Source organism: Egretta garzetta, unplaced genomic scaffold, assembly GCF_000687185.1.
Source record: "Egretta garzetta isolate BGI_Z169 unplaced genomic scaffold, ASM68718v1 scaffold561, whole genome shotgun sequence".
In the NCBI taxonomy this organism is placed as follows: Eukaryota; Metazoa; Chordata; class Aves; order Pelecaniformes; family Ardeidae; genus Egretta; species Egretta garzetta.
Genome location: NW_009258760.1, coordinates 561,792 through 574,851, shown reverse-complemented (window position 1 = coordinate 574,851; position 13,060 = coordinate 561,792). Strand labels below are relative to the sequence as shown.

Below are 13,060 nucleotides of genomic sequence, written 5' to 3'. Positions count from 1 at the left end.
ACTCTTTCCTCTTTATAGAAATATGAAAGAGTAACTCAAGCTTTTGCATAAAGCAGATTTGTGAGATTGCAGGTGTTAGATGAAAGAAGTTAGTACCTATTATGTGTTACCACTTGTTTAAAATCTACACAGCAAAGTAAAATCAGTGTGGTAAGCCTTATGAACACTTCTGTTCAGAGAAAGTTAACCCACTTTTTTTTTTTCAAAAATTACAAATGCAGAACTGGAGAAAAGCATTAGCTGAACAAATCCTACAAAGCCACATTGCTGGTTCAGTGGTGTCACCATTTCAAGACATTCAACATGACAGTTTTAATTGCTAATATTCTGTAAACTTATCTTGGCTCTAGCTAGAAGCAAGGATGCTGTAAAGATTAATTTGCAGAGGATGAGGGCTCATGACCAAGAAGCCAACGGCCAGTCTGGGGTAGGTATGCTCTACAGTATTCCTCCAAATCATGAGCTCACTGATTATGCAACTCAAGTAGAGCACAGTACGGATTTCTCCTGTCTGCGCTCCTACCTTCCTTTCACAAATGTCAGAAGCACGTGTAAGTATGGGGTGCATGAAAGAGTAGAGGTCCACCAGTTAAAATATCCAACGCAGTCAGCATAAAAATCAATCTTTTATTTCATTTAAAAGAAGAACAAAACAGCCACTAGTCCTAGAGGAAACTGCATAAAATTGCAACAGGAAATGCACCTACACCAAGTAAGAGAAAATAATTACTAGCCTGCCTAAACAGTAATACAGCAATGAAGGATTCAGAAAAGTTGATGTTTGCTAGACTGGATAGATCCTATGCCACCATAATTCAATCCTTTTCTTCATATTTCCTACAATTAAAAAGTCATGTATAGCTCCTTTACAACAACCCCATCAATGTCCACATACAGAACAGGCAACTCTTGAGGGCGGTAACACCTTAATACATCCTTTGACTGACCTCTGCTTCATAGACAGAGAGGTGTGTTATGAAGAACTCAGAACACAGCACAATAAAAAAGCTTGGCTTGTGACTTAGGTAGCCCAATGCTACTCTGAAGGAAAGAATTGTATCTGTGGTTTTGCCATGATCTTATGTGATGCTAAGTAACTCATCTAGTACACGCTTTGCAGTTGCCAGTTGCACACTTTTCATTCTCTACATTCCTGCCTTAACAGAGTACACATTGCTACAACTCAGCTCACCAAGAGCTGCACTCCAACTACATAGATACTACAAAAGGCTGCTTAGAATAAAAGAAGGATCAAAATACCTGCATATTTGTATATTATACCTCTGCATTTGATGAGTGAAAAACTATTATAGGACCTTACATCACAAAGTGATTCCAAGACCCTGCTTAGAGTAGCAAGACTGGCAATAAACTGTATTCACCTCTACAAGCTCCATACTAACAGGCGAACCTCAGGAAAGCTGCGAGAGTAGGTGCAATGTGAAGGTTCAAGCAGGTACAAACTCTCTTTTTCCCCAGTGTTTTCAGTTCTACAGCAATGTGAAGTGAAGAGAACTCACAGCAGCTCCCAGAACATCACCATACGCAGTACTGAAGTAGGACAGTAAATTAAAATTGGCATTAATAGTTTAACATGCTAGGTGGTAAAATTTTACAATTTGGGGTCCAGGTCAGCTGTATATCCCAGTGGAGTGATTCCTGCCTTCTTGCACTGAATATTAGTGGCGTATCAGTCCTTATCCACAGCGAGTGACCAACTACACAGATATTTTGCTTTAAAAAGTTTTCATGACCTACTGATATCAAAGAACTATTCAGTACAAGGCACAGCATCCAGAGTCAAAATTAACACTGCAATACTTGATTCTCTGTAAGTATTACTTATAATTGTTCCTGCTTGCCCAGGGCAAATGTGCCTCAAATCCAAACCCCCAAGTGTGGTTTTAGCAGAAGCCATTTTGAGACCCAATATATCAGCATCAAAGCCAATGTGTCTCTCAAGATTATTTTTCTCTATAGTACAGTCATTTTCAAAAAGGCTACGCAGTACATGGCTGAAGGGTTCTCCAGGCTTCAGAATAAATAAAGCTATTATTTCAGTGCTTGTTAATCATACAATCACAACACACTAGTACTGAGACCATACTCAAAATATTTTACAACCCCATGGAACCTAAAAAAATCATGCTGTTGTCCTTATTTTCTAACTAAACCAGAAACATGTAATTTAATGAATCATTAACACTCTCCTTTCTGCAGTACCATAGTTTTTTTTTAACCAAAAGTAAACCCTAATTTATTCTGCTACAATCAAACCTCACACAGGCTGGCTGATAATTAATAAAGACAAGAGTTCAGAATAAAATGGTGTTTCCACTTCAATGTAAACAGAAAAGAGCAGCGCTTCTCTATCGTCAGTGGTTTTCAGTCCATCAGTTAAATACAGCATCTTACTGTTGAAGATGGTAAGATCTGACCCTGGAAGACTTTTTTCACATATTTAAAAAGGAAAAAAGCATCCCCTCAGTGAAATCTTATTCTAGTAAGTCTCACTTCTGCCATGAATCCAAAGACATTCATCTAGTTGCTAAAAGAAAAAAGAACCTTTTTTGAACCACATTAAACATTCACCCGTGTGACCCCCTAGCTTCTGTAACTTTTGTGCTCCATCCTCTCCCCTTCCATACAGTTTCGCTTATGCCTTGCTTAATTTATGACAGTAGGACAGAAAAAGTAACACCTTTGACTCTAGAAAGCTTAGGTACTAAGCTTTCTTACTTTCTAACTTCTTCAAGTTTGCCCTATTCACAGCTATGAGCACGAGCTATTTTCCTAAGTTATATATTCTCAAAAAAATACATCATTACAAGTCAGACTAAAGATTAAGAGAATCAATCCTAAATCTGAGTTTTGTTCTTGTTAAATACCACAAGCCACAGAAATTAAAACTGCCCTTAACAGTTTGCTTGGCAGGGCTATGACGCATAAATAAAAGACACTTCTTTATACTCAAATAAAAGGTATTTAAGTAATCACAATGGCCAACGAAACAGCAAATCTGGTTTTACTTCACATAAATATTAACACCAGTCTTTGCAGTAAGCTTAGAAAATAAGGTGTTAAATATTTTGAATCATCAGCTACAAGTTTGTCCTAACCTAGTAGGAATATCAAATTTTTAAACAACTACTTTAATACTTAAATGATATTACCTGTGGCTTACCTTCTTCAAATATAATTGTTCTGGAGTAAAACCATAAAATTTTAAACCAATAAAGCCATTTGCAACATTATTGTGCTTAGAGAATGTTTACCATTTTAATGTTGAAAGCAAAATCACAAAAAAAAAAATCAATATTGCCCTGCATTCTCTTCCCTTCTCGCCTAAATGAAACAAATACCCTTTTCCTTGCAACTCCAGCACTTGAGTATGTAGCTCCTCATACGTTTCAACTGTTTGTCCTTATTCCTTGACAGAAGGCGAACCGTGTGGCGTTCCACAGCACTATTGACCATGACCATTCCAGTCTGAGAACAATGCAAGAAAAACCTTCACACTCAGACCATATTTAGCTCGTTTCTGTAGATACTTTAGCCAATACTCACTTCAGTGTAATTACATTTCCAATGAAATATTACTACAGAATTTAAAATTACTTCATTAAAAGTAAAGCCACGGAGTGAAAGATCAATTTAGAAGAAAAAGGATGTATTATATATCTTTTGCTTTTCATTACTCAAAAATATTACTTTCTCTTCCTTTTCTCTCCTCGGGCAAACTGCATTAAATTTCGAAATATTTTACTTTACAGGATTTCAAAGGAAAAGTCAATATGCTCCCAACAGACAAAAAGATAGAACTATTAGTACTTAAATCGTAATTTCTTTTAACACACGCAAACCCTGTTCTCATCTATCAAAATGCATAAGTAAGTCAAACAAAGTGGTAAGGATTGACTATAAGCAAGACAGGTGTAACTCTGAAACTGAGACATTTCTTAAATCCTTACAATTGCTTTCCACTGGCCCATCCTATGAAGAGTTTCTCCTCTCCTGATAACTTAATTTTGGGGGTATTTTTCTTTCTTTTTTTAACTATACTGTAAATTTGGTTGTACTGAAAGATGTTGTACTGAGAGTGCCACAGCATTAACATCCCTCATTATCTAGAGGCCGCAAAATTAGGAAGCAACATATCAAGTAACTTCTTAAAACTTTACTTTGTAAAGGATATCTATATTCTTCAGTTTTTTCTGACTCCAAGAATTTCCAAGTCAGCTCTAAGGATGTAGAATAAACATTGGTCTTATTTCAGGCTGCACTGGACACATCTGAATGGAATTCATCATATTGAAGGACATCAACCTATTTGGCTTTTAAGAAATAAACAAAAAATCCACATGCAACTTGATCAGGAAATGCATTCAGAGATAACAGGCAACAATGCTGATACAAATGACCAATCCTATGGGCAGGTACAGTTTGGGGAAAATAAAGAAACTGTTCTTTTCCAATATTAAAGAGAGAAAGATATTAAGTAGAATTATACTATTCATCTAATCAGAATGCTAACCTGTCTCTTCTAGTAGGCACACAAATTGTATACAAAAACCACTGGTCAGTCCCCTCTATAAACAGGCTCTTACCTAAACCAGCCATTGTTAATTGTCTTTACAGGTACAAAAAGAATCAGTTATTCACTACAATTTGCAACCAAGATACTAAGTCAGCAGTATGAAATTTAAATAAACTAAATGCAGACCTGCTGACTTGCCACTGAATTCCACACTAAAGACTTTTGCTCTACAGGCTTTAAGTCAAATATAGTAATACACTACCTATAGACCCCCTTATTAGTTGGTTTGCAAGAAAGATACAGATCCTGAAATGACAGTATCACTTTCATAAATACAAAACTACTACTGGAAGATGACACAGGAGCAATTCTATTTTTGCTGTGGCGTTGCTGCTGCCAGGCTATTCTTCTCTCAAGTAGAGAAGGATAATTAAACCTCAGAAGCTCCTCTTAAAATGATCTGTTAAAACAGGACTTCTGCCCACACAGGAGGACAGCTACCCTCAAATGGTGTCTGGGAATACTGTGGGACCTTTGCTCACCTGATCATAAACGATAATCCTATTATAGTAAACCAAGTGTAGCTTTGACTTTTTACAGGTTGTTTAGTGGAAGTCAGAAATACTCCTGAAGCTTAGAGACAATGTCTGTAGCAAGAGGCCAAAAAAACACCAACAACCCAAGTGAGAGCAAAGTGATTATTTAAAAGGGGAAAATATTGTTGTAAACTTTGTATTCTAGGAAGAAATAAATATAATAAAAAGATTAGACTCTCAATGTTTCCCATTAGGCACATTCATTACATAACGAACAGTTTAGTGAAGGAAGGAGATTCATTACTCCTCCCATGTAAAACAAGACTCAGCAAAACCTCAGAAAACTTCTGGCCCAGAAAAATCTTTGGTACTTTGCATGACCCAGCAAAAAGACACTTACCATACAGGTAATGATATCACCTAAGTGTAATACGAATTACAGCAATCAAAAAGTCCTTCCTATAAGAGCCTCCACTAAACCACAACCTGTGCAAAACAACCTAGTGGTGCACAGAAGACTGACACATGCATTGCAGCAACCTAGTTATGAGAATCTTAAATCTTACAATAACTTACAAAATAATTTTTACAATTGTTTATTGGAACAATAAACAAGTGTTTAGCAAACAAATTTGCAAGGCAGCTTTTGAAAGGGCAACAAGGAGGTCAGGCTCTTCTCCATATTTATCATTTTGTTTGTTTCTAATTACTTCCTTAAAGTAGAAAGCCATAGGAAGGTTAGATGAACTTACTGAAAGAGTTCCATCACAGGAGTAAAAGCAGATGACATTCTGTACAGTATATTATGGGCAATATTCTTAGACTAGTTAGGCAGGAAAACTATGATTTCCCCTTCTAAGGCCTATAAATAAATAAGAAAATGAGAAACAGAAATCACAAGCAAAAAAAAAAGAAAAACTAAGTTTCAAACGAGACAAAAGAAATGTTCTTCGGGATCAAGGAAACCAAAGTAGTGGCAGTAGAACCCAGAGCTGTAATCCACTCACACAAAACCAGTGAAAATCAGACAGAAACTAGAGTTCAAGAGGCCACAGAGAACTGTAGCATTGCAAGGGCAATACATTGTTTCATCACCGTGAAATTTCAGATGACAGCACTCAAGGACAGAGAGGGGGGAAGGCATCAATGCCTGACAAAGAAAATGTGAAGAACAAAAAAAAACAAAAAAAAAAAAAAAAGAAAATGTCAGGCCCTCTTAGTAGTAAGCTTCAGTGAAAATGGAAAACCAAAACCAAGAGATTCCAGGGTTTGCTGAAACAAAATTGCAAGGACCAAGGAATTGATTCTTAATGGTGTATTTTAATTATTAATATTGTTCGACGAAGACTATTAGAGCTTATAATTCAGCTTATCCTGACCATTTCTACTATGATGTCTGCCTTGAAGTTTCAGCGAGGAAGACCAAAATGCCTGCAAGAGTTACAAAAGACTTCACCTCAATATGTATATATGTAAATACTTCCCCCAGAAAGGATAATGAACTTTACTCAGCAGATACGGCTGTCCAGTTAGCAATAAAGGACAGCTCTGCACATCACCAGTAAGTTTTGTCCTTGGAACACACGTTCAACCTCTTACAAGATATTACAGTCTTCTGGGAGTTAAAACTCCTATTAAGAGCTTTGAAAAAATCAAATATAAAGAAAAGCACAAAGTTTAATGTAGCATTATTGAGTGCTGGATGAACTAATAAAAACAATACAGCTGTCTCAGGTTTTAATTGACAGTCTAGCAAGATTAGGCTCAAGTTTTCCAACCATTCTGGCCACGAAAACACAAAATTTATGGTTTCCCTTACAGAATGAAGTAAAAGTGTTTCTCTGAAAGCACCATTTAAAAATTTCTGAAGTGTGATGGAAAACTATTAGCATGACAAAGTAATTTATCTCCAACACTGACATAATATTCTCTCTAGTATAAAATTGGGGATGTCTCCAAGGTTCCTGGCTACAGCTGAGTTACTGTTCAGTGTAACATTCCAGCAGCTCAGAATACATTCAAGAGTAAGGTGAACAAGGCATCTCAAAAAAACCCGATTAAATAGCTAACCAGATCTAAAGAAAACATATCCAAATTACCAACAAGCCACTCTTGACTCACAGGACATTTGATCTTACTGAAGTTAACACCACAATTATTTTACACTACAGGTAGTCAGCCACTGCAGTGCTTGCCAGTACACTTTCCCCTTCTTCAAAAAACAGTGAACTTCCTGGTCTTTTGGAAAACAGGACTGTGACTATGCAGTTATACTTCTCTAAAGTAGCATACCAACAGTTTTCAACACACTAGGATTCATACTAGGGTATTTGTACAGTGGCAGCGGTTATGATTGATGATATGCAAAGATCTGATCTGTTGCAAAGAGGATGTAACACAAACCACAAAGGAACTGCACACTTCAGCCTGTATTGGGCACCACATAATGAAGACCATACACTGGAGATCCTGAACATTTTCAGCCAATCTTTTTATTCTGGCAGATTTCGCAACTTTCCTTTGCAGAAATACTCTGCCCTTGAAAGATAACGTATCTAGCAAGAGCCTACAACAAAGTATCTACAAATCTCTGGCTGCACACCATGGCTGTCTTCCCATGCAATGATTATAGATCTAAACACAAAATTATTAAAGCTTCCTTCAATCTGCTCACATCACTGTTTCTTCCACATGCTGTGAGACAGAACAATGCACAGCATTTTCAAACACGTAATGCTGAAATGCAGAGAATTATTATTACTCAAATTCACTGCTATTATTAGGTACCTCTTGAAAAGATACACTTGTTTACACCACTGTCAGTTGGTCATGTTAAAATATAGAGCATCCTTAAATTGTGTGATTTGGGTTTTGTGAAGGTAGAGAAGAGCATTAGCATTGTAGTTGTTTTGTTTAATTGCTTATGTGATATTCAAAATATAAGAACTGGGGGAAGGGGGAGAAAGAAGAATCCATTTTCTCAATATTGAAGTTTAATGCATAGTCCATAATCATATTTCTAGGTACTTTAACTGGACTACAGTCATTTAGTATATTACTGCAGTCTGTATGCCTATGTCCTTGCACATGGGCATTTTAATCTACTAATTTTCCTTTATGAATTGGGAACAATTCTAGCCTCTACTTAAAGCTCTCAATGTAATAATAGGGCCCTGTGCGGTGATAAATGAGAGAGTTACTACAGTCCCACAGAAAATATGATACCATTTTCTACAGCAATGTCATCCAATGAGGCTTCTTTTCACTGCATCTTGATCATAGTCATCAAACAATTCTCAAGTAGGATCTACTACACATTGCAGGACACAAGGACTCAACAGGTTGCGTCTGCTACACAGTATCACATTTTAAAAAAGAAAAAAGTTTAAATTTAAATTTACCTGGTAGGGGAGCTGATGATATCTAATATGGCCATTACCTGCTGAAAATTCTGAATAAATGCATAGCCACATGGTTTTTTTTCCTTATTTTCCTTAAAATAATTGCTAACTAGGACTTAATATTCCATTTTTATCTTTTGGAAAAGAACAATTAGTAAGCCTCTTGAGCCATTATTTCATACCTTTAGAATAGATAAAATAGCTATAGTAGACTGATACATGAGCCTAGCTCAAACACACGAGTAAAATTCTAGACCAGCTTCTGGGAATGACAACTTTCCTTATAGGTGCCAAAAGGAAGCTTTAAAATACTTCTAAAGATAAGAAGTTTAATTGCATTGATTTCTGTTCACGAAGGAGAAGCGCTTCCAGTGCTCTACATAACAACAAGAAAGTCTACTACAGAAGGAATACAACAACATTCTTAATATTTAAAATGTCTTGGAGACCTATAGCATGTGTATGATGCAGTCTAAATGGATACTATCAAAGCACTAAGTGTTTTAAATGTTTAACATTTCTGTTCACACTAAGTACTTGCTCCTCCAGATAGCAGACTCACAGGATAGCCGAGGTTGGACAGCACCTGTGGAGACTGCCAAGTTCAATCCCTTGGGTCCAAGCAGAGTCAACAAGAGCAGATTGCTAATGGTCATGTCCAGTTGGGTTTTGAGTATCACCAAGGATGGAGATATACAAGCTACACAAGCTCTGACTGCAACCTGTTCCTCTGTTTTACCATCCTTGCAAAAAAGAATTTTTTGGGTTTTTTTTTGTTTTTTTTGGTTTGTTTTTTTTTTTTTTTTTTTTTTTTTGTTTTTTTTTTTTTTTTTGTTTTTTTTTTTTTTTTTTTTTTTTTACACATTTAAACGGAATCTTCTGTATTTCAATTTGTGACCATTTCCCTTCAGTGATCACCACGGAGAAGAATCTGACCACCTTCTTCATTCCCCACATCAGGAATTTATACACATTGATAACATTTGCCCTAGGCCTTCTCTTCTTGAGAAGCCCCAGCTCTCTTGGACTCTTCCTTATACAACAGATGCCCCAGTGCCTCAATCATCTTCATGGTCTTTTGCTGGATTCATTCCAATATGTCCATGCCTTTCTGGTACTCGGGAGACCAGAACTGGACACACTACTCCAGATGTGGCTTCACCAGTGCTGCCCTAAATCTGAAATTGCCAAGCTTTAGATATTACTTTATCTGAAATTCTTCATCCTCTCTCATATTTCAGTTTTTAAGAGATAAAAAACAACACAACTTTACCATTTTTCATACAATACAGATTAGCAAGCCAAGTGTTTAGAAAACTATTTTTTACCTTCTAAAAACATACGAAAGCAAATTTTATCCTAATCCTTAGAACCAGACTGAATGAAGAGTTGTCAAATGAGCCAGCTATCTACAGATCCTCCAAGAGTAAGGAGGATCTAACCACAACACTAAATCAGAAAAACCAAAGTCACATTTCTCTAATCTGGTCAATTATACCAGTTACTGTTTAGAGATACCTAATAACAGACTGACTTCTTTTACTGCAGCTTAATAAAGAATTCTTCCTAAAAGAAAGAAACATCACAAAGCATATACAAATCATAAGTGAGTCTAAAAATGGTCATGAGATTGTCTTAGTCGTAACATTTTATTAGAAATATTGGGGGGGATTTGTGACTTGGCTTTTAGGACTCATTTTCAAATTTGTAATATCAAGGAGGGCTGTAAAGTTATCTTAAAAATTAGACACTCTTAGCGCTGCGTGTTCTTAGAGATGAAGTTTTGAGAAAAAACAACACAAGTATCTCAAAACTCAAAATTAGTTCAACACACTGGAAAACTTAACATGATACAGCACACTGTTACTGAAAGAAAGGCCAAGATACAACAGCAATAGTTTTTAACTTACATTTGAGGGTTTCTCCAGCATAAGGGATATGTAGCTTAAACCGATCACAGCTAGGTCCAGGGGTCAAGGACGTACAGCTAAAAATGAAGATAAGAATGTGCTAAGCAGTTGCAGATGGTATCAGAAGCTAATATTATTCTACAGAGTACAAATGACTGACATAGTAAAGATGTTGTGAATACTTGAAATACTCATCCTTATGATTCTGGAAAGAAGAAAAGGTGGGAAAGATGCAGGAGGCCCATTCTCTTTTGATTAGCGGTTCTCACAACAGCATGAGACACTTCAGGATCTGTGCCAACAATAATCTTTACCACTTTTACACAAAAACCCCCGCACATAAAACGCCCTGGTTTGAAAGTGTTATTAGAATAATATCAATTAGTCAAAGCCATCAAATTCTCTATTTTGTATACAATTTTGCAGGTCACAACTCTCTACTTATGCCACAGTAACATGGTTATATGCTCCCTGCCCCTGACATCCAGATACCTGGGATGACTCTTAGTTTTAATACATCAACATTCAGTCATTTTTACCTATTTTAACCTTTAATTTTTCCCCTATGGAAGTGTCTCACAGTAAGGCTTTAGGTGGGAAAGTTTTGGAATTGGGTATTCGATGCTATGACAACTGAGCATGTAAGTTCATGACCTGTGGCCATTTCATATCCGGAACATCGCAATGGCAGTTGGGTCTCGTGGTGATGAGAGCGTTTTATGAACACAAAGTCACTGAAAAACTATTAGTGTCTAGGCCAGAGATGTTCAACATTTTCACACCTTCTAAGTCATGTACCAAAATCTTTGCCTGACAAAGAACCAAAAATCTCAGCTGCAAAAGGAAAAACAGCAATACAAATTGTTGCACAATCAGCAATGAGCTCTCACCAGTGTGGGCTGGTGGGCATATGACAATAGTAAAATATTGGAAGCTCTTATCAGTTCATTGCCTTCCATATCTAGTAATGCTGATAATCCAGAAGTCTTCTTGCCAGCCTAAGATCACTGAGAATTGTTTTTAGCCTCAGCACAACAGCTAAGCTTGTTGCAAGCTACTTAAAGCTCAAAGCTAAAGACTGGCCAACTCCAGACAAAACAAACAGTTAAAAGAAGGTAGACAAAGGTAGAATAACTTGCCTAAGCTCATATATCAGATCATTGTTAGAGCTCTAATACGAGCCACTGACAATACAATGAAACAAAAGATACGCTTACGGGGCCATACAAACAGCCAAAAGCAAAAAGATGGATAGGCCAAAAAGTAAAAATAAATAAATAAATCTGATCCTACTTTATCAGATACAACACGGTAACTCCTGCAGCTCTATCTGTCTTACTGCAGAAGAGGCATTAGGGGAAACAGGGCAAGGTTAATTCTTACTAACATACTCAAAATGCTTGAGAGCACCATTTCCCTCATGCTGGCTCTACTGTCTCTTTTCTCTTTACACTTACAAGTTAAGGAAGCCACATGTACTATCTTCAGATTGTTTTTATTCAGTGAGCTACACTTACTGTTTAATCAAATTTGTGCCCACATGTAGCTTCATCAAAAAGCAGCAGCCCCAGAACTACAGATCAATTAACTTAAGTTTCCACAAAAATACAAGCAACCACTTGTGTGCAGCTAGAATCTAATACGGATGCAATCAATGGCCTACATTGATTCTACAAGAATACACTACATTTTTTCCAGTATCATCACAGAAATTAGATAACTGTCCTTGCAAATAAAAGGGAAGCAACAGATGTCCTATCTTCACTTTAGAAAGGTTTTTGTTTGCATGGTGCTCTCACAAGACATTGCAATCTAGAGAAACATAATTTAGATACAACTACTATCAGATGTCTGCAGAGCTGACTGGAAAGCAAGTTTCAGAAAAGATTAGTTGTCATCTTGCTTCATCCAGAAAGAATGTACTCTGGGTTTTCTTCTGGTAGAATACTACTTCACATTTCATTGAAAGACTGATGATGCAAAAGATTACGTTTATTAAACCTGCCAATGATGCCAACTTGAAAGCAGCACAGCATGCTGGACGACAGGACCAGAGCTGAAAAATGTTTTGATTTAATGGTCTAGACTACTTTTTTAATTACATCTAGGTAGGGCTTAGCAAGAACAGTGAGCATCACCACCCTCACTAGGAGTACAATCAGTTTGAGAATATGAAAGATTGGCGCTCCAGTGCAACAGAAACAAGCTAATTTATTCAAAGATGTCGGTTTTTAGTAGGTGAGAACAGCAAAACAGAAGTGCCCATTGTTAGGGTGTTTTAACGGCTGTGGACAAATTTAATAGCTATAGGTATGAGAGTATTATTATCTACTTTGAAGTCATTATTAAGGCTTACATCACATAAAAGGTCAATTCTAGGAAGAACACAAAAAAAAATCCTTTGCAAGTTCCAAAATATCTTTGCAACATCAGTTAATATTTAATGGAAGTTACTTTCAAAGTATCACAGGTCACAGTCTCAGGCACATTTTTCAAATACCATCAAAATAACATTGTTGTTAGCTTTTCAACAGACACAAAAATTTTTGATCCTGCAAATACCCTACAATCTTTTCTTTTAGCACAATAGGCCATTTGGAAATACTTAGGGAAAGTATAATATTCTTTAACATTAAACTAAAAGCCTAATGTAATGGTAAATGTCCCTAAAAGCAA

At 36.5% G+C, this 13,060-nt stretch overlaps 1 protein-coding gene across 2 annotated transcripts in view; it reads right to left on the bottom strand.

Moving 5' to 3' along the window:
- The window catches only part of BABAM2 (BRISC and BRCA1 A complex member 2), a 177,192-nt gene that overhangs the window by 146,571 nt on the left and 17,561 nt on the right, over nt 1-13,060 (bottom strand). For both annotated transcript variants that reach the window (XM_009649301.2, XM_035889019.1), the window contains exon 3: nt 10,385-10,461. In XM_009649301.2, the coding sequence (XP_009647596.1) occupies nt 10,385-10,461 (77 nt within the window). The remainder of the gene's footprint in view (nt 1-10,384; nt 10,462-13,060) is intronic.